Source organism: Odontesthes bonariensis, chromosome 21 (assembly GCF_027942865.1).
Source record: "Odontesthes bonariensis isolate fOdoBon6 chromosome 21, fOdoBon6.hap1, whole genome shotgun sequence".
Classification (NCBI taxonomy): Eukaryota; Metazoa; Chordata; class Actinopteri; order Atheriniformes; family Atherinopsidae; genus Odontesthes; species Odontesthes bonariensis.
The window spans coordinates 27089643-27113542 of record NC_134526.1 but is presented as its reverse complement, the minus strand read 5'-3'; the positions used below and the strand labels follow the sequence as shown (position 1 = coordinate 27113542).

The window sequence follows — 23900 nt, the reverse complement described above, 5'->3', positions numbered from 1 at the left end:
AAGCAGATGCACGCTTAAAGCAACATTCAATATTCAAAGAACATGACGAAGACGATGTTGAACCTGCTCATGTCCAATTATACTCTGTCGAGTGTAAGTCCAACCTCTGGGAAAGAAAGGGTCATATAAATATGAAATGTACCCGGAAATCGGGGCTCGGTCCGATGGATTTCCTGCGAGAGCTCTGTCCCTCCGAGCCCAGCGCTGCTATACTTCATGTGACCACCAATAAATACTTTATTTAACTTGAGATTTCTCCGGCTTGTTCTTGAGCTTCCAATGAAAGAATCGAGCTAACAGAACCATACCTAAGCACACAACCTGCATGTATTTGTGGTTACAACATTTTTTTTTACCTCTTCTCTCTGCAATTTGACCTCTTGCCCCTCAGATGAGAAGAATGGCCAGCTAACTCGCCAACCCAGCACTCCTTCGCGTCAGAATTCCCGGCGTTCCGAAAGTGGATCAGAACGGGGAGAGAGGGAGAACGCAGCAGACGGGGTGAGCAGTAGCGGCAGCGGGACTGTCTTACAGCGTCGAGAGTCGGGGAAAGACAAGACCAGACTCCTTTCTTCATCCAACGGGACACAGTCTCACCCTTGAAAAGAATGTTGTGGAAGAGAAGTAGGGGCCATCTAAGTGGCCTTTCTCTCTTCCTTCCCCCCAGTCCTTCCTATATTCTCTCTTTTCCCCTTTCCTCACTCCATGCTTCCTACCTTTAGTCCCAAGCCAAGGGATGGAAAAGGAGGAAGATTTGCCTTGAAGATGATCAAGGAATATGACAGAGGATTCCCCCAAAATGGCTGCCTTTAGTAGAAATCTATATTTGTGGAGACATCTTGAGCTGATCTCTTGACAGCTCTCAAATGTCAATTCACTCCAGACGGATGAGTGTAAATGATGTCCAGAAAAACCCAACCTTACTATAGAAATACAGGGAAAGCTCACAACCAGGGAAACAAGTAGTTCACCACTGCAACAAATGAAGAAAGCACATGACGTTTTTGACGACCAATCACAAGTGACATTTTGTTCAAACTTAACTGGCAACCTTCCATGAGTCAGTCAAAATGGCACCGAGGCTGGTTGCCAGTAACGGAGCGCATCTAGGCATTCTTATGTATCATTTGGAGGCCATCCACATCTCATCACCTGCTTCATCTAATGGACTTACCTGAAAAGTCAAATGTCAGCAACTCCTCTCTCCCCTCTTCTCCTCACTTTCTGATTTAAGACAAAGATGTTTCTTAAGCAAAGCAAAAAAAACGAGGTTGAAAAGGAAGAGAATTATACAAGTCTTGATTGCTAAAAGTGGATTGTATCTATAGATAATTAGCTAACTTAATGCTAAGCTTAAACAATCAAAGAGTAAGGAACAATCTGAGAGCACAGACACTAAGAAATGATGGAGAATAAGTCTGCTGAGCATTGTAGTGTAGCCCTATATAAATCAAAATAAGATAAAACATTTCCTTGTGTATATGAAGCTACTCATTTATTTCTAAATTACGCTGACAAAACTATGATACCATATTGCCTTTAAAAAGTGGTCAAAATGTGGATAACTAGTTATATTGAGCCCAAAATTCAAGGAAACTGATAAGACCACATGGAAAAAATCTCACAAGGCAAAAAGCCTGTTGAAGGAGGGTGAGGCGAATACAAAATAGACAAGACAGAGGAGAGCTTGCAACGTTTCATAGAAAAGAAGGGAAAGAGGAACAGGAAGCCTAAAGCTTGTTTTGGCTAATTTAGATATGTAAAACAGTTTTCATTTCAGTTATAAGATTTTTTCTAGTTTGTCACAACATTAATTTGCCATATACACAATGACTTATTGCTCACTGTAGTTTTCCTGCTCTGCATACTAGTTGTGAGGCCTTATCTTCCAAGAGAGTTGTCTGAAAGATGGAAAAGTCCCGGTTCCCTGCCAAAGTGCATGCTAGTGTTTAGCCGTAGCTAAAATAATGCTTTAGCAGAATAAAACATTTGCTAAAATACTTTCCCACACAGCAGTTGTCCAGTTATTACTAGTTACAGCAAGACAATTAAAATTTGACTTTGTGTTGAGAAATGCTCAGACTTTTTGTCCTTTTAACACAGTAATAGCATCACCAAGTGCATTTTGAGACCTCTGTAACAATTTCAAAGACGTCAGAAAAGTCTGAGTTTCATGAAGCTAGCATAAGCTTTATCACCTTGCTAGCACACCTGTTGAAAACCTAATGACTGAAAACAACTTACCTCTCTACTTTAGACTGTGGACTTTCTTGTTGTACTGTCAAAAAAATTGGAAAACTAAGGAAACCCTCCCATTTTTCTGCTGTGTGTGATCACATTCGGTTTTCAGATGGATTCAGCTACTGCTTCCCCCGGCAAACTCATTGGTCATAGCAGCTAATTAAACTATTTTTACTATTTTGCTTGAGTGTTACAATGAGCTACAATATATTGTATCAAAAATAGGGAAAACCTAGATTTAATCTGGCTTAAACTTCAAAGGAGAGTTGATAGCTGGATTTGCATTGTTGTTTGTGATTCAAATTTACAAAATCTGAATATGAAAAGGTGACTGAAGAGGCATAAGGAAAAAGTTCCACTTTTTTTTCTTTGCATGTTTAGAAGAATAAGAGAAATGGAAATAACTTGGCAAAGGTAAAATAAAAACCTGACTGACCAACTTATTCTGGTCTGAGCTAGCTAACGAAAACAAATCCGACTGACCATCCACATCTCACATATGAAATGATATGATATAAACTTAATTCACAGAGATTAAAGTAAATCCCTAATAAGAGATTGTGTACTTTCCTCTTGTGGATGTCCACCACAAATCTTGTATTTTTATCCCCCTTAAGGTTAGTTTCTGGTCTACCTCTTCTATGGATCTATTGATTATTAAAACAGCATCTGTACTGCCACCATCTGGCAAAACTATGCAGCCTTATTTATTAGTTTCCAGTCAGTCAATGAAAACATGTCTGATTTATACTTTTTGTTTTGCAGTGTTTAATTTTTTTTTAAACTATTTAAGTTTAAAACTTTTTTCAATTACAACGGCAGACAGCTTACAAGAAGAGTATAACTATTTGATTTTGCTTACTCAGACAACTTGAGCTTCAAATTAGCCTCAGCTAACACTTTGAATGCATTTTTGGAGTGTTTTGTATTTATATCTTCTACATTATAGTAATGTGAGGAAAGAACCACTTCAGCATGCAGATAAGGAATAATAACAGAAATCAATAGCTCTTTTGATGTGTTCATGGGCGTGTGAATAGGTTAAAACTTCCAAATCTCTCTTGTCACTAGGATTAAAAACTACATTGAACAAAAAAATGGATTACGGAAATGTAGAATTTATGTGGAAGGCCTGGTCATATAGGGCAACCAGTAGTTCAGGCATTTTACCGTTATAATAAGGCAACTGAAACTCGATGCTCATTTTCCTTGATTATAGACACAGAAAGGTGCAGGATAACTATGAAGCTTCAACAAAATCCTCAATGCTTTCTGCCTCTGAGAAAAGTACTGAAAGAAGGACCGGTAGAGACAGGTGAAGGTGAATGAATAAAGTTCTTTATCACAAAAGGCCAAACATGAAAGCAGCAGTTAACGAACAAAAGGACTCGGGTGTGTCTGTTGTCATAATGACTGTACACATACTGCCAGGGAAGGAAATTGAAGCCAAAACAAAAGAATGAGATGTGCTTATTATATTTTTTACTGTCTATTTCTTCTTTCTGTTCTCTCTGGCTTTTGTTTGTGTCTGTGTGTGCATGTGTCTGTGTGTATGTGTGCATGTGTGTGCGCTTTTTAAAAAAATATATATTTTTGTGTTAGCCACCAGAAAAATAGATGGTGGAACTAACTAACTTATTTTTGTTCAATATATTTACTGAAAATGTTCCTTTTTAAATTGATTTCATATCTACCATGTACTTGTTGAAGGTAGGGTTGTTTTATTCTCAAAAGCTTTACTATATGTTTAGTTTCTCCTGTCTTGTTTGGATTTTTAATTTATTATGTTTTCCGCCATAATGTTCACCAAGACCAAAATTTCAAAGACACAGAAACCATTGAAGTGGAGAACTCTTTTTGGATTTGAACAGAAGACCATTTGAGTAGATACTAGGTTGCTGGAATGTTGCATGAGTACTTAACTTTTGTGCATATAGGCAGATACTGTACACACAAAACACACAGACACACACAGGCCTTTTGAATGAATGCACTTTTTCAGCCCATCGAGTAGCCAGCTCAGTTTCATGGAGAAATGGGACATAGTCACGAATATTACACGAATATTTATATATTTTATGTTCCACCCAGCACAACATTTGAATTTGTGTATTTTAGTAGGACATACATTCTGGGTCCAACAGTTGTTAGGGTTTAGCCTAGGGGACAAGACTTGAAAGGATATTTTGATGCGATCTTATTACAGAGTAGTCGTTAACGCTAAGCCTTAACCAAACAGTTTGTAATGAGTGAAACAGCAATAAAACTGCAACTGGAAGCACAATGAAACAGTGACTGAATCCTAAAATGACATTTTAAAGTAAAGTCACATCAAAATATCAGTCAGCATGTTTACATGACACTAGAAAAAAAAAGATTGTTGGACCAAAACTGGACATACATGTAAACATGTTAGCTCTCAAAGTCAGACGAATAGATAACGCCAGCTGATGGAGTGGTCATTTACCTGCTCATGTATACCCTCAACCAGACTCAAACTGGCTTAGGAGCAGAGCTCCACAGTTTCTGTCATAGGCTTCGAGCTGGAACTAACAAGAAAATACACAGAAAAGAAAAAGTAGAAGAAGCTGGTAACAATAAAGAATAACCACAGTGGATAATGTGTATGAACAGTAAAGTGTACAGCTCTCATGAAATGTACATAGATAAAGTATGAAGCTATCTAACAATTGGCGTTAGCTAAATTGTTTAACAGTAAGAAGTACGAAGTCGGCTATAAGAAGATCAACGCTAGCATGTTTGCATATTTGTTTGCATATTTCCACCTAGCGGTATAGTATTGGACATACTATGGTCAATAATATATTTACTCTCCCATGCATACTGGGACAAGGACAATGGGAAATTAATGGGCAGGTCAAAGTTACCATAGCTTGACTCAGCTGTTTATCTAAACGCACTGAGTGGTTGGGATGGGTTGTTCGGATACACAAACAGTTTCACAGATGTTTGAGCTCCATCCCCCCAACACTAACGACCACCAAATTCAGACTTTGTGGCCACTATGATGCAGTAGTAATTTTGTGACTATTCAATTAAATACAGTGATACTATGTCACTCTTAGGATTTATTTTCATGTCTGCTAGCATGAAAAAAAACCCAGCAAAATATCGTGTGTGGACCCAAATCGATAATATACATTTTTGTGACAATTTCTCATTTTGCTGTGTTTTGGTTTGTATTGGCTGTGTAATGTAGGTTATTGGTTGGTTATTTAGCCACTTGAAGACAGACAGAACTGTTTCGATTGTTGGATGTATAATTGTGGAGCTTAACAAACATGCTTGATACCCACAAAGTCAGCCATTTAGATTTTTTTTCTTTCAGGATGGGGCATTTTGTCGGTAATCTTTTTCCCCTCTACTTTCTACCACCATCAGCAGGTGGAAATGTTAATTTATCCGATAAAATAGCTATGTATCTGCCAGATGGATTGCTACCATATTTCTCCTCATGGTTAGCTGCACTTTGTGTTTACAGCAAATAAGGAAATGTTAGCATGCCTAACATGCCTAACGACATAGAGCATGACAGATGTTTAACTATTTGAGTTTTGGCACTTTTTTGTGTGCACCTTTGGATGCTGATGCTTATCCTCAGCTCAAAGCTCAGCTGTGTTTGACAATGTTGATAGTTTACACAGCTGTCATATTCATTCCTTGTGAAACATTTTGTGTTTGTAATGCAAAACACATTTCCAATTGACGCATGGTTTTAGTCGAGTTCAAATTCAAATGCAAACTTAGACTTTTCAGAATATCCTGTTCAATGCAATGCATTATAGCCCCAGCTTAAGTTTTGGTATGGTTTCGGAAGAGCTCTAGGAAAACTGTTTTGTCTGTTCTTGCAATCAAGTTGAATTCAAGTCTGTGCTGGGTTTTCACATTAGACTAAATGTAGATGTGTGTTTTAATTCTTCCAGTGTAGACGGAGGCTTTCTTTTCCCATCCTAACGCTCACAGTGGATATCTGTTAAAGGATTGAGATGCACTCCTCTAAAGGGCGGAAGTCAGGCAGGTTCCAGAAATTACACCAGTGGAAGATGGATCTTTTTTAAAACACGAGTTCAGAGTCCAGTTCAACTTGCATCCACTTTTAGAAAGAATAAACAAAACAAAACATTTAAAGCAAAAAATGAGAACCATAAAGACAGAAAGAACTCATCCTCCTTACTTTTTCAATATTCCTTTCCATTCCCTCTCTTTGTATTTCCATGCCTACTTTCTCCCAAATGCACATATCTTACCCTCATATATAATCACCCCCTTTGTATACATTTTCTACACTGTATACTTTGATGCAGATGCTGTATACATTTGTATACATTGTGTGCCTGTCTCTGTCTCCATTGTATGCCATTCATATCTATGTAGCCTTCACTATGTTTTAATGAAACTATAGTCACTATACGATTATTCTTCTCATCATTATTGCTCATTCTCCTCCTGCAGTTATAATGGTACAACTATAATCTCTACTGCCCATGTTCCCCTCTACCCACACTATTGCCCCACAACCCACCTCTCCCAATTTGTAATACCTCCACTTCACACAGTAGAAAAAGACTTTTTTGCTCTAGAAAAATACAAGAATAAAAAGAGTCGAAGGAGGAGGAGGTGTGTAGGGAAGGGTGGGGCGAGGAAGAAGCTCACAAGGTTAATGATGATGATGACGACCACAAAGAGAAATGTCTGTAGTATATTTACTAAAAAGGAAAAGTGCACTATTATGACTATGATTATTATTGCCTGTAAGAAATACTGACCAATAAACAACAATGGAAATAAATGCGGGTGCATAAGTTTTTCTTCCATAGCACAATCAAAAATATTCAGTAATTATCCTTACTTTTTCTCATCCTTTTCACGATAACTTATATTTCCAGGTGCTTTACAGTCTGTTCAAAGTTCAACACCCTCTTTCAACAGATCCTTGATTCGAATAAGGACCCCTCTACACCCTAATCTGCAAACATTGAACTTTATGGATTTCCTCAAAAAGTTTTTTCTTTAAGAAGACTCTGGTGACAGAATCTTAAGAGTAATCAAGCTTTATCTTTTAAATGCATTTCTTTACTAAGTTTACAAAGTGTCTCTAATAACTTGAGTCAGGTACAACCCAAAATCCACACAAGTCGCTAAAGAAGAAAATAAAAACAGAATGCAATAATAGGCCACTTGTTTCAAGTAAACTCTTACTTACATCTTGTGGTGAAGTTGGAGATAGCAACCATCTTAAATGAATTTCAATCACTATCTAGCAACAAATAGCATCTGTACGCCAATTGGCTAAATTACTGTTGGAGGGGAAAAAAACCATTCAGCTTCAGCGTCAGCGTTAAGGCCTTAACACCTTTATGCCTCACTTCACCTCTTCTTTAGCTTTAAGATTCTTCAACTGTCCCAGTTCACCCTCAGTTGCCTTTTCTTGCATTATGTAAGAAGTAATGATCCTCCAAATCTCGAAAGTCAGATTCTTTCACATTCACAACAACTGATTTGGCAAAATGATTATATCCTAATAGAAATATATTTCTAATAATATTATCATCATTTCCTCATAAATCTTTCTTATTGTTTCACAGTCTAACTCTAAACCCTGTATTTAAAGGACAAGACCGTTTTTTTTACATTGGGCCCTTGATTTCACATTATAACAGGATGTTCTACTCACCCCTGCTTGTTGTTGGTAATTTGGAGCTGTTCCGAAGATATTCGAGAGGTGCCTGGCTGCTCTCTTGAGATATTCGGCCATGAAACGGTTTCCTATGGGCAATGTTATACAGGCACAAACTATGCTGTTTATAATTTATTAATTACTGTACACTAGCACTGATAACGTGGAGGTGCGTCGCGTACTTAAAAAAATCCGGGTTACTGAAATTTTGAATTTTTGTCGTAAAGTGGGTGTTACTGACGTCATCATCGTGCTACTACCACAGACAGCCCACAGACCCACTTTACGACAAAAATTCAAAATTACAGTAACCCGGATTTTTTTAAGTAAGCGACGCACCTCCACGTTATCAGTGCTAGTGTACAGTAATTAATAAATTATAAACAGCATAGTTTGTGCCTGTATAACATTGCCCATAGGAAACCGTTTCATGGCCGAATATCTCAAGAGAGCAGCCAGGCGCCTCTCGAATATCTTCGGAACAGCTCCAAATTACCAACAACAAGCAGGGGTGAGTAGAACATCCTGTTATAATGTGAAATCAAGGGCCCAATGTAAAAAAAACGGTCTTGTCCTTTAACTGACAATAGAAGGACAACACATCAAAAGTTGAAACTGACATGACTTTTTTTTCTAATTTTTGTCATTTTTTTAAGTTAAAGGGAAACAGGTTAAATGGATTTAAAATACAACATCCAAATGAGACTTAGTCTTACACAAGTAAAGATGGGGAAGGATTCATCACTCTGTGACAGACTGTGTGGGCAGATTGAGCAACAGTTTGAGTAAATGTTTTTCAACATACACTTGAACATGTTTTAGGATATCCTCTTTTCTGGTACATATTCTCATTAAAACACTCAGAGAATCTAGATACATTTCTTTAAGCATAGAGCATGGCTGAAAACCAATACTGGTTTACTTTGATAATCAGGCATTTGGATGGCAAAGCAATAGAAACATAATCTTAAATTAGAACATTTGGGGGGTTGAAATCTCTGGCACTGCATCCTCCAGGATAAAGAGAGGGACCATCATACTTGTTATCAGCACTCATTTAAAACAGCCTCTATGATGGTATGGAAGTGCATTCTTGGCATGCCATGAATAACTTTGCACATATATGAAGACATGATTAATGCTGAACAACACTACAGGTTTTGATCAGCATATGCAAAGGCTATATAAGATATAGTTTCCATGTCACGTAAATGTATTACTTTGTATTATAGGTCTAAGACTTTTTTATTAAAGAATAATTAATAACTACATCATCATCTTAAAGTAATGATTGACTTACAGGCTATAGCTAATAACTACACTGACAACCCATTTGCGGGTAATCAGAATTGGCAACCTCAGTGGCACCCCGTTGCACCCTCTGGCACCCTTTGACACTGTGGCAGCTGCCGTCTCTCCGAAGGAGCTCCTGTCAAGTCTCAGCTGTGGGTGTCTTCCTTTGCTAGTGTCATAGAGAGATCTTCAGAGAGAAAAGGAAAAGAAGAGGTCTCACTCTGACGGAAATATAGCGTCTATTGTTGATTAAACGCAGCTTGCTGAAGCAAAAGCATCAGCAGACAAGCACTAAACTACTATCATTTTTCAAAAAAACAACATTCTTGTTTTTTTGCTACCCAGATTTCAGGTCAAAATCTTTTAAAATAAAAATATTAGAATTTTCTTACATTTTCCCCCAAACATACATCAATTCATAAAGTTACAGTGTGCTAATTAATAAAAAAAACTACATTTCCATCAGTCCACGGTAAATGTGATGTAATAGTCTCGTTCTTAACTAACGACTAATATTTCCCCGGTTTGTCCGTCTATATGTTCAAAGTGTGAGAGCGCTTCATCCTTTCTTGTACAGCTGCTATCTTTGCTAGCTGGCATTGGTTGGAAGGGAGCTCACTTGTACGCTCTGTAACTGGCTCGTGAAGGGAGGGGCGCAAACAAACGTTTCTAAATCAGTCTTCTCTTCGTAAAATATCCCCGGAGAGCTGCAGGTAACTTAATATTTGTATTTCACTACCTCTCGGTGTATTACTACCTTCAATTCTACTTAATTATGTGCATTCCAGGCATTTTATCCTTTGTCAGCTGTCGTGCATCGCGCGGGGTGGGATGGTGCTGAATGGACCACTGTTTGTTGAATCGCACTTTTACTCTAAGCCATGATGTTTGCTTCCCTATTTCAGTACGAGTTGTTTATGGCAATATAGCAGTGCTCAGTTTCTGGCTAGTGTGTAATGTGTAGCAGATACGTATTTGTCCACCCATACAGATACATGATGTAAGTTTGGTGATGGAGAACAGCATGGCCGAACGGATCTGGAACTATTTCCATTGGCGAAAGTGGTTCAGGCTTTTGTTGACGTTAGTTTGTATTTTGTGTTGCTATTTTGAGGGACGTGAAGTTAAATGGAACTGAGTATTATCAAACCCTTAACCAACGTGCATTGTAGATTTAGAGGTAAACAGCTTCTATATATTACACCGGGCTTGTATACAAACCTACGTAACTTTGTAAAGTGAATCATGTCAGAGGGACAACGACTCGGTGATTCGTGGTGCGTCGTATGCAAACAGAAGTATGACGGCAGCCATTTATTTAAGAATTGTCATTATTATAATTTTTTTTAATAGAAAAAACTTGTATGTACTCAGAAGTGTGTGCTGGACACTCGTTATAGTTCACCATTCATGGTAACACGACTTATCCACAACCTACGCACTATTTCTTGGACATTTCATAAATCAATTCTCTCTCAAATTTGCATAATGAGAACTTGCACGCGCGTCTCTCCCACCACTTGAGCTCGCGCGCTGAGATTGTCTGAATGGAAAAAGTCGTCGTTACTTTTCTGCCCGTGCAAGTAGAGCCAGTTTGGCATCATTGTGCTCATGTTCATGAAAAACCAGTTTGAAGCTTTACTTTACTTGCTCCGAAAACGTGTTTCGGCAGAATTTCTCCAAACTGTTCAGTCGTCATTTTACATTGTGATTTAAGACACAAAGGTTGAAACTTTTGTTGATTGCAGAATAATTGCAAGTGTACAGTACACTCCCTTATTAATACAGCAAATGTTTAAGTTAGACCTATATTGTTCCATATTAGCCGTGTGAACCTGTTTGATATACGTATAGGTGGTCCTTGCTAGGTCTTAATAAGGTAAATGCATCCTCAGATGAAGGACAGACTTATTACACATAATTATTAGTTGTTGAACAAAAAACAATTCAAAATGCAGAAGCGCAGTATTAACAAAAAAGAACACCCTGCCTTTAGCAGCTATAATTTGGTTTTTAACTCAATTCTTTTCTTTTTCAAAAATTATGTTGTAAATTTGCTGCTGTGTTTGGGTTCTCTGTCCGGTTCCGTGACCCATTTTCACCCAAGCTTTAGCTGACGGACAAATTTGCCTTATGTTTGACTCAAGAATAGTCGGGTATACAGAGGAGTTCATGGTCAGCTTCAAGGTGTCCATTGGCCTGTACTACAAAACAGGTTCAACATCTTGTGGGTATCTTTAGTTGATTTGTGCTTACTAACTCTTAACAGTGAAAATCTCACTACAACGCAAGTTATCGGCTTGGTAAGTCAACCCAGGTTTTCTGACTCTGGGTATGAGCGGGCACATCTAAAACGGGCACACTAACACAGCTGCTGCTGCCAAAGCAGGAAGAAAAGCAGGGGCAAAAAGATGCAGACGGCTTTTGATCAATTTGACGAGCTGATCAATATTACACTCACATCATTACAGCGAGTAGCTCTGATCGACTTAGTAGTCAAGTATTGATGAATGTGAAGCAGGTATTTCTTTAAAGTACGTGAGAAAGTTTCAGTCTCACTCTGTGAGATTTAACACTGGTGGTTCTAAATACTCTAATGAACAACATAAAACTTTTTGTAAATGTCAAAGTTAATTTTCCAAAATGCAAGTTTTTGATTGTTGTTATTATTTAAAATGACGACAATCATTTTAAGGTGTATGTGGATTTGACTATGAACCTCCAGACATTTTTTTTCATGCACTTCTCATAATGTGTCAGTAAAAAGACAGGGAAATCACTTATTAATCCTAAACCTAATAATGATTTTAGATAAACAAAATAATGCTAGTTTCAAACAAAGAGGAACCAGTCTCTGTCTAAGGCTACAGAAGTGTTCCTTTCCTCTGACGCTTCTCTTACACAGATGCACCACAGTGAAAGTGAACCAGTGTAATCTGTCTTACTTCAGGGAAGGTCAAGGTTACTTGGTCCTCTCAGAACTGTGTTTATCTGCATCTTTCTGACAGTGGGGTTTCTCATATCTTGTTTTGAGTCCTGTGCAGCCTGTAACCTTGGTATCCACTGGGACTTCCTTAAAGGTAGGGTAGGAGATCCTGGATTTTGAGTCCAGCGAAGCTGCATTTTGAAAATACACAGGTCAAAAGTCCCAACCCTTTTCTTCACTTTCCCCCCGAAGCCACGCCTCTAGAGTACATGAACGAGCACGAAGGTGCACGAGCGCTGTTCTGACAGCAAGCATCGATTGTTGCCGTATTTAGTATATGCTAACTATACGTTTAATAATGCTAGGTGCTAGCCAAGCTGGCTCTAGTTTAGCTTCCTGCCAAGCTTCTGGACGCGTAATTCGTTCACGGAGCAGGGTACGCGCACAGGGGGGAGGAGGGGGAGGGAGGAGCAGATTGCAGTTTGATAGACGGCATCATAATCCAATCATCGTTAACGGTCCGTTCAGTATGATTGGATAGTGTTTTTCCTAGATTGTACGTTGTAGAGGCCACTAAAACTTTTCATATTTGTGTCAAAACTTTTAATTAATTGGTTGCAATGGGGGTGTGAAGAGTATATCGCAATGGGGGTGTGAAGAGTATTTCAAGCAATATCTAAAAAAATGCTCCAGAAAAAGAACCCCTACCCCATCTTTAAATGAATCCGCCTCAATCATTCTGTTGCTCTTCTCACTGTTGAGCTTGACAGAACATTCCCTCATGAGGTTGAGGCTCAGTTAAACTTACAAAAAGACAACTTCTGGATTTCCACTCCCATTTTATTTGTATTCCTTCAAGAGAGTGTTTTTCTTTTCCAAAACAGAAGGTAATAGTTTTCGTTTATTCTCGTATGACGTTAAGTTTTGAGGCAAGGATTGTATTCGTAAATCATTGGTTTGTTGTGAGTGCACCCGAGTACACATTAACTCTGTGTGTTAGTAGCGGAGGTCTGATCAGTTGTAGAAACTGTGGGATGGTTAGCTTTACCACACGCTCCCTCCTACAGTCACATGCCAGCAGTGCAGTAACTGTGGGACGTGAGAAATGAAGCCGCTTGGCTGAATAGAGAGCAGGGGAAGAGATTTTCCATTGTCTATTTAACTGGTGAAATTGGGCGGCAGTGACTAAAAGTTCCCTTTAGCTGTCCTTCATTGGTTTACACGTTACACAGAACGTGACACCGTCAGATGTCTGTGCTGCCACAGCCTGAACAAATGGTTAAACATTTCAGTGCTGATTAGAAATCCATCCATTTTCTATACCTTTGTAATCATATTTAGGGTCATGGAGGGGGGGGGTGTCTTTAAGCCTATTCCAGCTGTCATTGGGCAAGAGGCAGGGTACACCCTGGACAGGTCACCAGTTCATCACAGGGCCGCACAGAGACGAACGTGACACACAACCATGCATGCTCACACTCACTCCAAGGGACAATTGAGTCACCAATTAACCTAACATGCATGTTTTTGTGGTTATCACCGTCACTTGGCGCTTATTAGAAATTTAAATGAAAAAACCTTTGAAGAGGACACGAAGTGTATTTTTATTTATTTTTTGTCATAAATTCTATATGGGCAGGTGTGAAAGCTCGTCCGAACTCTGGTGCGGACAAAACAAGCGAACTTTGGTCTGCCTGAAAACGTGGGTCCCTGGTGCGGTTCACTGCAAACGGACTATCCATCAAACCACAGAGAGGAAGTAGTATAGCAGCCGGTGAGCTGGATTTCTTCCCCTCCTGGTCAGTACCGCCCCAAACGAGCTGCCATTGTAACTGCATGATTTTGTCCAAGCGGTTTGGTCCACTTTTAAAGTGCAGTGTGAAAGTGAACCAAAGCGAATGATCTGTCGTCTTTTCATCTTAGCCATTTCGTCTGTCAGTCAGTCCTTCCGTTGTTACTATTCTCATTTGTTCCTTGTACATTTCTGTTAATGGGTTGCTCATTCTGCTCTGGCAGCGCTTTTAGCTTCTCTAATAAAGCCAGAGTGCCTTTGAAAAGAGGAACCTCACACTGTAGCTTTTTCCCAGCATCCTGTTAAACACGGGAAGGAGACTCATTTGCTTTATATAGCAATCTGTTAAAAGAGAGTGGGGGAGACTGGTGTGCAGAGAGGTGCCCTCTCTGTTACCATCAGTATGAGATAAAAAAGAGTTTGGCCGTTCCAGATGCTTCACTGAAGCCTGTATTGGTGAAAATTTGGGCAACAGTAACAGGCATTTCAATCCTATCGCACTCTAATTTTTCTGAACGCACGCAGACACAGCGCTGATCAGTAAACATTGCAAGAGGCTCTGATTACAGTACTGTGCAAAAGCACCTTTATTCTTTAACAGTCTGATACACTGTACATAGATAAATTATGCAGAAAACAAATTTAGGAGGTTCATTTCTGTCCAATCTTGAACCATAAAACTGAACAAAATGACAAAGAAGGCTGGCCTTGTGCTGGAGACGCTATGGAGCTGACCATTCAAAGAAGAATGCTGCACAGGCTGCTGAGCATGGTGGAAGTTGCCGCACACGCTCTATATAACACTGTGATCAAACGGCATGTTCAGTCAGACTTCTTCAGCTTGGCTGCAACCATAAACAGTTCAGGAGGTCATCCCTGCCCACAGTGATCACATGCCACACAATTACATTTTAAAAATGACTAAAGTCTAATGACTGATGAGCATAACTTCTCATTGTGGAACTGTTAATGTACCATCCAAATGTCCTCACATTTCCTGACAGTGCGACCAACATGTGTTACACCAGAATCCTGAAACCGAATCAGCAATTAGAAATTAAACCGTCATGAATTTAATCACTGTGATGTTCATGCTACGCCATTTATGAAAAGTGCTGGTTTCCACATTGCAGTCACTGTGAAGAACTTCAGCTGTCATGTAGACAGTAGAAATATCACCTCGGTATAAAATATGGCAACGAGGATGACACGACAACTCGCGATGCATTATATTTTGCCGTTGAAGACAAAATTTCTGCTGTGGAGAAGAATACGTGTATGAAGTGGCTGACCGTTCATAAGGTCAAGCTTTTTTTAAGTGTGTCCTTTAACTAACTGATACATGATAAAACACAGTGATGGTTATTCAACAACTGACTTACTCACATGGGTTGTAAGAAACCCCCCCCAACTAATTCTGCCATGAAACCATCTTTTTTTTTTAAACTGAGCACAGTATAGTGGGGCTAGAATTAAAAGAGTAAAGACACCACACATGCATTAACGGTGAGGTCAGATTATAGGTGATAAGAATAACCGTTGGAGCAGGCGGTTTGGTCAAAACTCACCTGAGGACTGTGCTAGAAGCAGCATTTCTCTGTGCTTTTTGGTGCTGCAGGATTCAGAGATGCAAAAACATTCCTGTGACACATTGAATTACCGGAATGGTCACACAGAAGGGCACAAGAAAAACTGCCCGCTGGCTTCCACAAAACACTGTTATGGACGGCTTATATCATTAGACTAAAAACCGTGCAGTACTAAATCGTCTTTCATCTTTTTCTTTCAGCACTTTAACAAAACAAAAGACTACTTTTAGTTTTGATATTGTTTTTTTTTTGTCAACTCATGTTTCTGTAGCAATGGCGGAGGCCCACCAGGCAGTGGCGTTCCAGTTCACCATAACACCAGAGGGTATCGATCTGCAGCTGTCCTATCAGGCCCTCAACCAGATTTACCAGTCCGGAGTGCGATCCTGGAAGAAACGAGTCAGCCGCATGAGGGTGAGGATGTTGGGAAGCTTGTGGGGGGGTAGTATAGCCTGGCTGACGCGTCCACAATCTCGATGAGATGGTGGTCTGGGAACTAGGTGTGCATTTTCTCGTATTTGAGGCATGGTTTACGAATGCCTAGATCCGTTTTTTGGGTGCTACAGCATGGCGTCTGGTTCTTCCCATGCTGCTTTGCACGCGATTCATAGCCAATTGTATCACTTATACCAGATGACGACAGAAATTCGACGAGGAAGAAGAAGGAAAAAAAAGTAAAATAAAAGTAAACTTGCGCTCTAAGCTACTTAAAGAGATGGTTCGGAGTAGATTCACCCTAGGGTCATTTGAACCGTGACATCCAGCCAAGTTTTTCCAATATTGGCTGAACATCAGCCGAGTTACTGAGTTATTCCGAATAGCTTAGTACAAGCGCTAATGGACCCTGGCAGTCTCTCCAAAATTACCACACTAAAATCACATGCCATGACACCAAACTTCTACAGTAGTACAAATATGGTCTGTACTCACCAAACGATGCATTTGGAAGTTTGTACATAGTCCAGGAGTTTATTATTATCAACACAAGCCTAATAGCTTCTCTGCTGCTAAAGCTGCGTCGACGTCACTTCCTTGATCTGGGAGCTTCAATGTAAGATGAGGGTTGATCTACTACTGTAGACAACAAAGTATATGCTATATTCTACATGAATTTTTATGTTGTAGAGTTGTGAATTTATTTTATCAATGGCGAAATTGAGCAGCCTCGCTTTGATGAATGCATGGATGAGTTTCTCCTGGTCTTTTTGGGAGAGGCAGGGTTCCCGCGGGGTCTTAAAAAGTCTTAAAAGCATTGAATTTATGAATTTGGAAATAATACCTTAAAAAGACTTGAAAAAGCCTTGAATTTTGATATCTGGGTCTTAAAATTTGTGCAGCGACTTCTCCGTATCGCATTCTCCTCAAACGTTTCATTTGTCAACTAGGCTACTATTATTTTGAAAAGCCTAAATAACGTAGCCTAAATGAAGAGTGGCGGAACCAATCATTGAGAACGCAACGCTGCCGCTACCGCTCTGCCCCGGGTCCGATCACATTACTACAGCACTGACACAGACCACAGCAACAAGCCAAGCAGAAGCGTGAAAAATCAAGGCAAATCTCAGCAGAAAACAAGAAAGTTTAACTTACGCCGTTATGTTGTTTTTTAACATTTGTTTTCGTTTCCTTGCTTCCCATTTCTTGCTGGGATTATGGGGAAATGTAAATGTAATGAAGCGTGGCACGACAAATAATCATTTTGTCACTGATTAAAAGCAGTGGACAATAATGTATATGAGGCTTTTTGCACAGTGTGCAAAAAGAGGATTCAGCTTGGTACCATGGGCTTGAAGGCTTTAGAGTCTCACGCCAAGTCCTCCAAGCAAATGAATAATTATCGAAGCGAAGGATCAAACTCCTTCCATCGCCGGGGTGTTTCAACCGGCCAACGCTAGCCAGTTAGCTATTAATGTATCTGAGCTAGCAGATAACGTTAACCAGCCAACTGCTAGTACAGCCCCTCCAGTTACGACCGTCACCGCAACTAGAGTAGATCTGCGAACAGCTTTTGGGTCCACACCAACCATGAAAGCAGAGGTGTTGTGGACTCCTAACACAATCGCCAAACACCATTCATATAATGGAAACGAGGGTATTTCAGAGTTGTTTAAATGCATGTTCCCTGATTCCGACATCGCTGCCACAATTACTTGTGGTCCCGACAAAACGGCGTACATAGCCAAGTTTGGTTTAGCTGTGTATATTAAAGAGGAACTGGTGTCCAAGGTAAACAAATCACCGTTCGTTCTTATGTTCGATGAGAGCCTCAACGAAACGACAAATTTTTTAGTTGATTTTCATTATTTATAGTTCTCTCTACTCCCCATATTCCAAACATGGAATAAGTAGCTAGCTAACATAACCAATGTTAAAAAACAACTTAACTGTGTTAGTTAAACTTTTTTGTGGTCTGCTGAAATTTTCTTTGATTTTTCACACCTCTGTTTGGCTTGTTGTCTGTGTCTGTGCTGTGGTGTTGTAGCGTTTACTACTACTATGCTGCAATGTTTCATCAATGCTTTACACAGTCCACACTTTCATTTGTTTGAGAAATAAATGAACAAATTAAAAAAAAATGAAATGGGTATTTTTTTATTTATTAATGGTCTTAAAAAGGTCTTAAAAAGACTTAAATTTGACTTGAAGAAACCTGTAGGAACCCTGGAGAGGACACCTTTAATTCTGTTGATGTTTCTGAGGTGGTAAAAAGCTGCCTTGGTGACAGCTTTGATGTGGCTGCTGAAAGTCAGATCTGAGTCTATCAACACTCCGAGGTTACGAACTTGGACAGTGATTGTAAGGTCCCGAGTCTCAAGATATTCTCTTTGCTCCCAAACAGAATGATCTCAGTTTTGTCTTCATTTAATTGTAGAAAATTCTCTCTCATCCAGGTGTTTACTTCCTCCAGACACTGACACAGTACGTCTGCTGGGCTGCAGTCGTCCGGTGACAGAGACACATAAAGTTGTGTATCGTCTGCATAACTGTGATAATTGATGTTAAAATTCTGCAATATCTGACCCAAAGGGAGCGTATACAAGTTAAACAGAAGAGGTCCAAGAATTGACCCCTGGGGGACTCCACAAGTCATGGCCACTCGCTCAGATTCATAGCTGCCAATTGTAACAAAATAACTCCAGCCTTCTAAGTAGGACCTGAACCAGTTAAGGACCGCTCCAGAAAGTCCAACCCAGTTTTCCAGCCTGTGCAACAGGATTCTGTGATCTACAGTATCAAATGCAGCGCTGAGGTCCAACAGAACCAGGACTGAAACATTACCAGAATCAGTATTCAACCTAATGTTGTTTAACACTTTTACCAGAGCTGTTTCAGTGCTGTGATGACGTCTGAAGCCTGATTGAAAGTTATCAAGACTTCCACTTTCATTCAGAAAGTCGTTGAGCTGGTTAAATACAACTTTCTCAATAATCTTAGATATAAAAGAGAGATTAGAGACAGGTCTGTAGGTGTTCATCATAGAGGCGTCTAGAGTTCTCTTCTTTAGGAGTGGCTTAATGGCAGCCGTCTTTAGTGACTTGGGAAAAATGCCTGCCAGTGAGCTGTTAACTATTCGTAGGAGATCACTTTCTACTGAGGTAAAAACAGTTTTTAAAAAGTCGGACGGTATTATGTCCAGAGAACAAGTTGTTGATTTCAGCTGCCGAACTGTTTCCTCTAGGATTTTTAAATTAACAATATTAAATTGTGACATAACATCAGAGTTATTTCTAGGTTTTAGACACAGATTAGTTTTCTTGTTGTTCTGTGTTGCGTGAATGTTTTGTCTAATTGTTTTGATTTTTTTGGCTAAAAAAGTTGGCAAATTCATTGCATTTCTCAGTGGAGAGGAGGTCTGGGTTTGACTGTTTAGGAGGATTTGTGAGTTTTTCAACCATAGCAAACAGAGTTCGAGACTTGTTGACATTCTTATTAATCATTTCAGATAAATGCAACTGTCTGGCCGTGCACAGCTCATTGTTATAACTACGCAGGCTTTCTTTGTACAGCTCATAGTGAATCTGAAGCTTTGTTTTCTTCCATTTACGATCAGCTTTCCTACATTCTCTTTTCAGGTTTTTGACCGTAGTGGTGTTTCTCCATGGGGTTTTCTGTTTGATCAAGGTGCTCTTGATTCTTATCGGTGCAACAGCTTCCATTACATTAAAAATTTTCAAGTTAAAATGATCCAGCATTCCTTCAACCGACTCTGCACTCATTGTTGGTAACATAGCTATGGCCTCCCTAAACTGAGCACTTGTGTTCTCATTAATGTACCTCTTCTTAACTGAGAAGCTGGTTGTTTGAACATTCTGAGTAATATGTAAATCAAATAAAATACAAAAATGGTCAGACAAGGCCAAATCAATAACCACAACAGAAGAAATATCAACACCTTTAGAAATGACCAGGTCCAGAATGTGACCTCGAAGGTGGGTTGGTTCTGTTACATGTTGCCACAAACCAAACATGTCCAGCACAGAAGAAAATTATTTGGCATTACCATCTGTCATATTATCTATGTGAATGTTAAAATCCCCGGTCAAGATAAAATGGTTAAAATCAGTCGAAATAACAGACAATAATTCAGAAAAATCATCAATAAAACTTGCACAGTATCCTGGAGATCTGTAAATGATTAAGAACAGGATTTTAGGAACACCCTTTAAAATAAAACTCAGATATTCAAAAGAAGTGAAATCACCAAATGAGATCTCTTCACACTGGAATGTATCTTTAAATAAGGCCCCCCCCCACCTTTCTTACCATTTCGGCATTTATCCATAAAACTAAAGTTTGGGGGGCTGCTTCATTAAGAACAGTAGCACTTGTGCTCTCTGTTAACCATGTTTCTGTCAGAAAAAGAAAATCTAAATTGTGTGAAATTATGAAGTCATTAACTAACAGTGACTTATTGGACAGAGATCTAATATTAAGTAAGGCTAGCTTTGTGGAGTTTACACTGGTCTCTGTTGTATTCTGAGTTGTACGTGGTACCGTTAACAGATTAGATAGATTCACCCAGGAAGTTGACTGTTTTCGATTCTTTCTTTTACTAACTAAAATAGGAATCCTATTGGGTCCCAGCTTGTTCTCAGAACAGCTGTCAGTTGTCAGACTACTATAGCAGGGACCCTGAACGCATCATGGCATGGTATCTTTGTTTTGAACAGTACTATCTTTGTTTTGAATTCTGGATGTTCTGCTGCTCCTTGAACATCCTGCACATCCCCTTGTGTCCTGCTCTGCCAGGACAGATGATGTAAGAGGAGGAGGAGGTGGTGCCCTGCGTTTCTTGGTAGATGGTGGTCGCTGGAGTCCTGGCTGGGATAGAGACATCCTTTGGAGACCTTGGGTGATGTGGAGTAAAAGGTCTGGTGAGGGGGAGGGCTGGGGGTTGTTTGCCTCGCTGCTGTGTCCTTCAGTCTAATCTGTACAGTCATGTTTGGGTTTGCCGTCCCAACAGCATGACGTAAATGTGCACTAAGTAATCTGCATCCAGTTCGATTGGGATGCACGCCATCAGGTCTGAAACGCTCCTTACAGTTCCAAAAAATATTAAAGTTATCAATGAACTTAATCCCATGGGCGATGCATGCATTTGACAACCACGTGTTTAGGCCAAGAAGTCTGCTGAAAAGTTCAATTCCTTTACCCACAGTAGGAATGGGGCCTGAAATGGAGACACGGTGTGCTCCATAGTGACACAGTCTCTCCAACAGCAGAGAAAAGTCTTTCTTCAGGATCTCAGAGACAGTCTTCCTTCTCAGAATATCAAAAGACCCTGTGTGGACAATGATCCTCGTGCCGTCTGGATGAGTAGACAGAATGGTCGGCAAAATATCTATCAGTTCCCTGACTGATGTATCAGAAAAAGTTATATTTTCCGTCTTTGCCATTCTGACATGCTGTGTTATAGAATCCCCGACAGTGTTTCCCACAGAATTTTTGGAAACTATGGGGGGGGGGTAAATTCACGCGGCGTAATTTTGTGCGACTGCAGATTTTATTTTATTTGATTGATTTGCACACATTCATTCAAATATAAAAAAAAAATACATAACTAGAAAGCTGCAAGCAGCTGTGAGCGGGACCGAGGTGTGCGTACGTTGGATGTGCGCACGTTGGGGTATGCGCTGGATGCCGTAGTCGCGCAGCTCTGTCCACACGCACGATACCCTCTGCGTACGTACGAGCACATAATAACCCAAATGCGGAGGGGTTTTTGAAAATTTCTAGGGGGCGCCACTGAGCCATTTTTCTCCGCCCACACACGATACCCTTTACATTTGTACGAGGTTGTCAGGGTGGACGTGTGTGCCAAGTTTCATGACCTTACGATGATGATAAGGCTTTCAAATCAAAAATGCCATCACGATTTTCAACGCGTGGCCACACCCACACCGTTCAGAGTTTGAAAAAGTTTCTCTATGATTATTTTACTCCATGTCTTAAGAGGAACCTGGCCAAGATTGAAGTTTGTAGCATTAAATCTGTAGGAGGAGTTTGATAAAATGTGAGGTGTGGAAAAAAAAAAAGATGTTTCCGACCACCAGCAGGTGGCGCTGTAGGTGGATATCACTATTTTATATGTGCGCGTTCAGGCTGGGTCCAGCATTCACCGTATGGAGTTTGGGACAGATTGGATAATGTATGTGGAAGTTATAAGCGACTTCATTTTTCATGGCGAGTCATAAATTTGAGGCGTCGCCACGGCCACGCCCTTTGAGGTTTGAAAAAGTTTCTCCATGAATTTTTCCCCCCATGTCTTAAGAGTAACCTGGCCAAGTTTGAAGTCTGTAGCATCAAATCTGTAGGACAAGTTCGATCAAATGCGAGTTGTGGGGAAAAAAAAGACGTTTCCGACCACCAGCAGGTGGCGCTGTAGGTTGATGTCACTATGTTATATGTGCGCGTTCAGGCTGGGTCCAGCATTCACCGTATGTAGTTTGGGACAGATTGGATAATGTATGTGGAAGTTATAAGCGACTTCATTTTTTGTGGCGAGTGATGGCGAGTCATCGAACTTTGAGAAGTCGCCACGGCCACGCCCTTTAAGTTTTGAAAAAGTTTCCCCATGAATTTTTCCCCCCATGTCTTAAGAGTAACCTGGCCAAGTTTGAAGTCTGTAGCATTAAATCTGTAGGACAAGTTCGATCTTATGCAAGGCGTGGAATCGGTCAAAAATGTCACGAAAACGCACTTTCCATCCAAAATGGCCGCCCTCCTGTGAATGTGGCACATTGGCGGCAGAGACTTTTTTGTGCGTCTGGGCATGATGAATGAGTGTACCGAATTTTGTTGTCCCACGCGAAACTAATCCTAGTAAGGGGACCATTTTTAAGCATTATAGGGGGCGCTACAGAGTCAATGAGCGACCCCCAAAAATATAAAGTTTAGATTCTTTCATGTCGTCGACTGGCAGGTGGCGCTCGCAAAATTTCCTGAGTTTTCGCATACCTTTTGCAAAGATTAAGAAAAAGACGGAATAATAAACCTTACAGATACAATAGGGTCCTTGCAGTTTCACTGCTCGGTCCCTAATAAAACCCAACAAATTTAAAAAAAAAAGGAATGTGTGCTGGAGATGTCAGAAACCCTTGTGGGCTTATAAGGAAACCTCATCTTGTCATTAAAACCCAATGATAACAATTGTAATAGAAAATATTTACAGGTTAAAACTAAACTTCATGAAAAATATGAATGGATCATATACAGTGAGTACTTATGCCTTTTTGAGAAACTTGAAAAGGTTTTCCTTGATAACAAAGGGTGTGGGAAGGACACAAGGAGTTCAGGAACACATCAGAAGTGGTTTGGTTTTGATATCTTTAAAAACAAGAGAGCTAATACAAAATAAAAGTCTAAAATGGAATTAACTATGCACACTGAGTAAATGTTCTACCTAAAATGATTTTTCTGGAAACTTAAAGGCTGTGAAAGCTTTATAGTGAGTTCACAAACCCATCAGAAGTGGTTTGGTGTTCATTGGTTGAATATCCAGTGAGAACAAAAAAAGGCGTTGCACTTTTGCGACGGTCCCTAAGCGCTCCGGCTGCCGTAGTTCACTTAGAAGTATATTAGGTGCGGTTACTCTGATCTTTCGCCAGACTTGCTTACTTTGGTGAGTTGATAAAGCCTGTGGTATGTTAGTCTTAGTTTTCTGTAAATATTAATACCATCCTGAGGCTAATTGGTGCGGTTTTCGTGACGCTATTACAATTACAAAGCCGGAAAATAGGCGAATGTCGAATATAAAACCAACTTCACCCTGCTTCGCCTAGTCGGGACGGATGAAACACCTTATTTTAAACAGAAACTATTGAGCTTACTATTTTTTTATGCAACATACCGGACAACATA

At 39.9% G+C, this 23900-nt stretch overlaps 2 protein-coding genes across 7 annotated transcripts in view; both read left to right on the top strand.

Moving 5' to 3' along the window:
* The window catches only part of LOC142371305 (serine/threonine-protein kinase BRSK1-like), a 40681-nt gene extending 33630 nt beyond the window's left edge, over window positions 1–7051 (top strand). For all 5 annotated transcript variants that reach the window (XM_075453950.1, XM_075453951.1, XM_075453952.1 and 2 more), the window contains one exon: window positions 392–7051. In XM_075453950.1, the coding sequence (XP_075310065.1) occupies window positions 392–603 (212 nt within the window). In that variant the 3' untranslated portion in view covers window positions 604–7051. The remainder of the gene's footprint in view (window positions 1–391) is intronic.
* Window positions 7052–9840: 2789 nt separating this feature from the next.
* The window catches only part of cpt1a2b (carnitine palmitoyltransferase 1A2b), a 53223-nt gene continuing 39163 nt past the window's right edge, over window positions 9841–23900 (top strand). The window contains exons 1-2 of one of the 2 annotated variants that reach the window (XM_075454933.1): window positions 9841–9945; window positions 15811–15953. In XM_075454933.1, the coding sequence (XP_075311048.1) occupies window positions 15813–15953 (141 nt within the window). In that variant the 5' untranslated portion in view covers window positions 9841–9945; window positions 15811–15812. Of the gene's footprint in view, window positions 9946–13820; window positions 13958–15810; window positions 15954–23900 lie in introns of those variants that run through there. The other variant, XM_075454934.1, reaches the window with a different exon arrangement.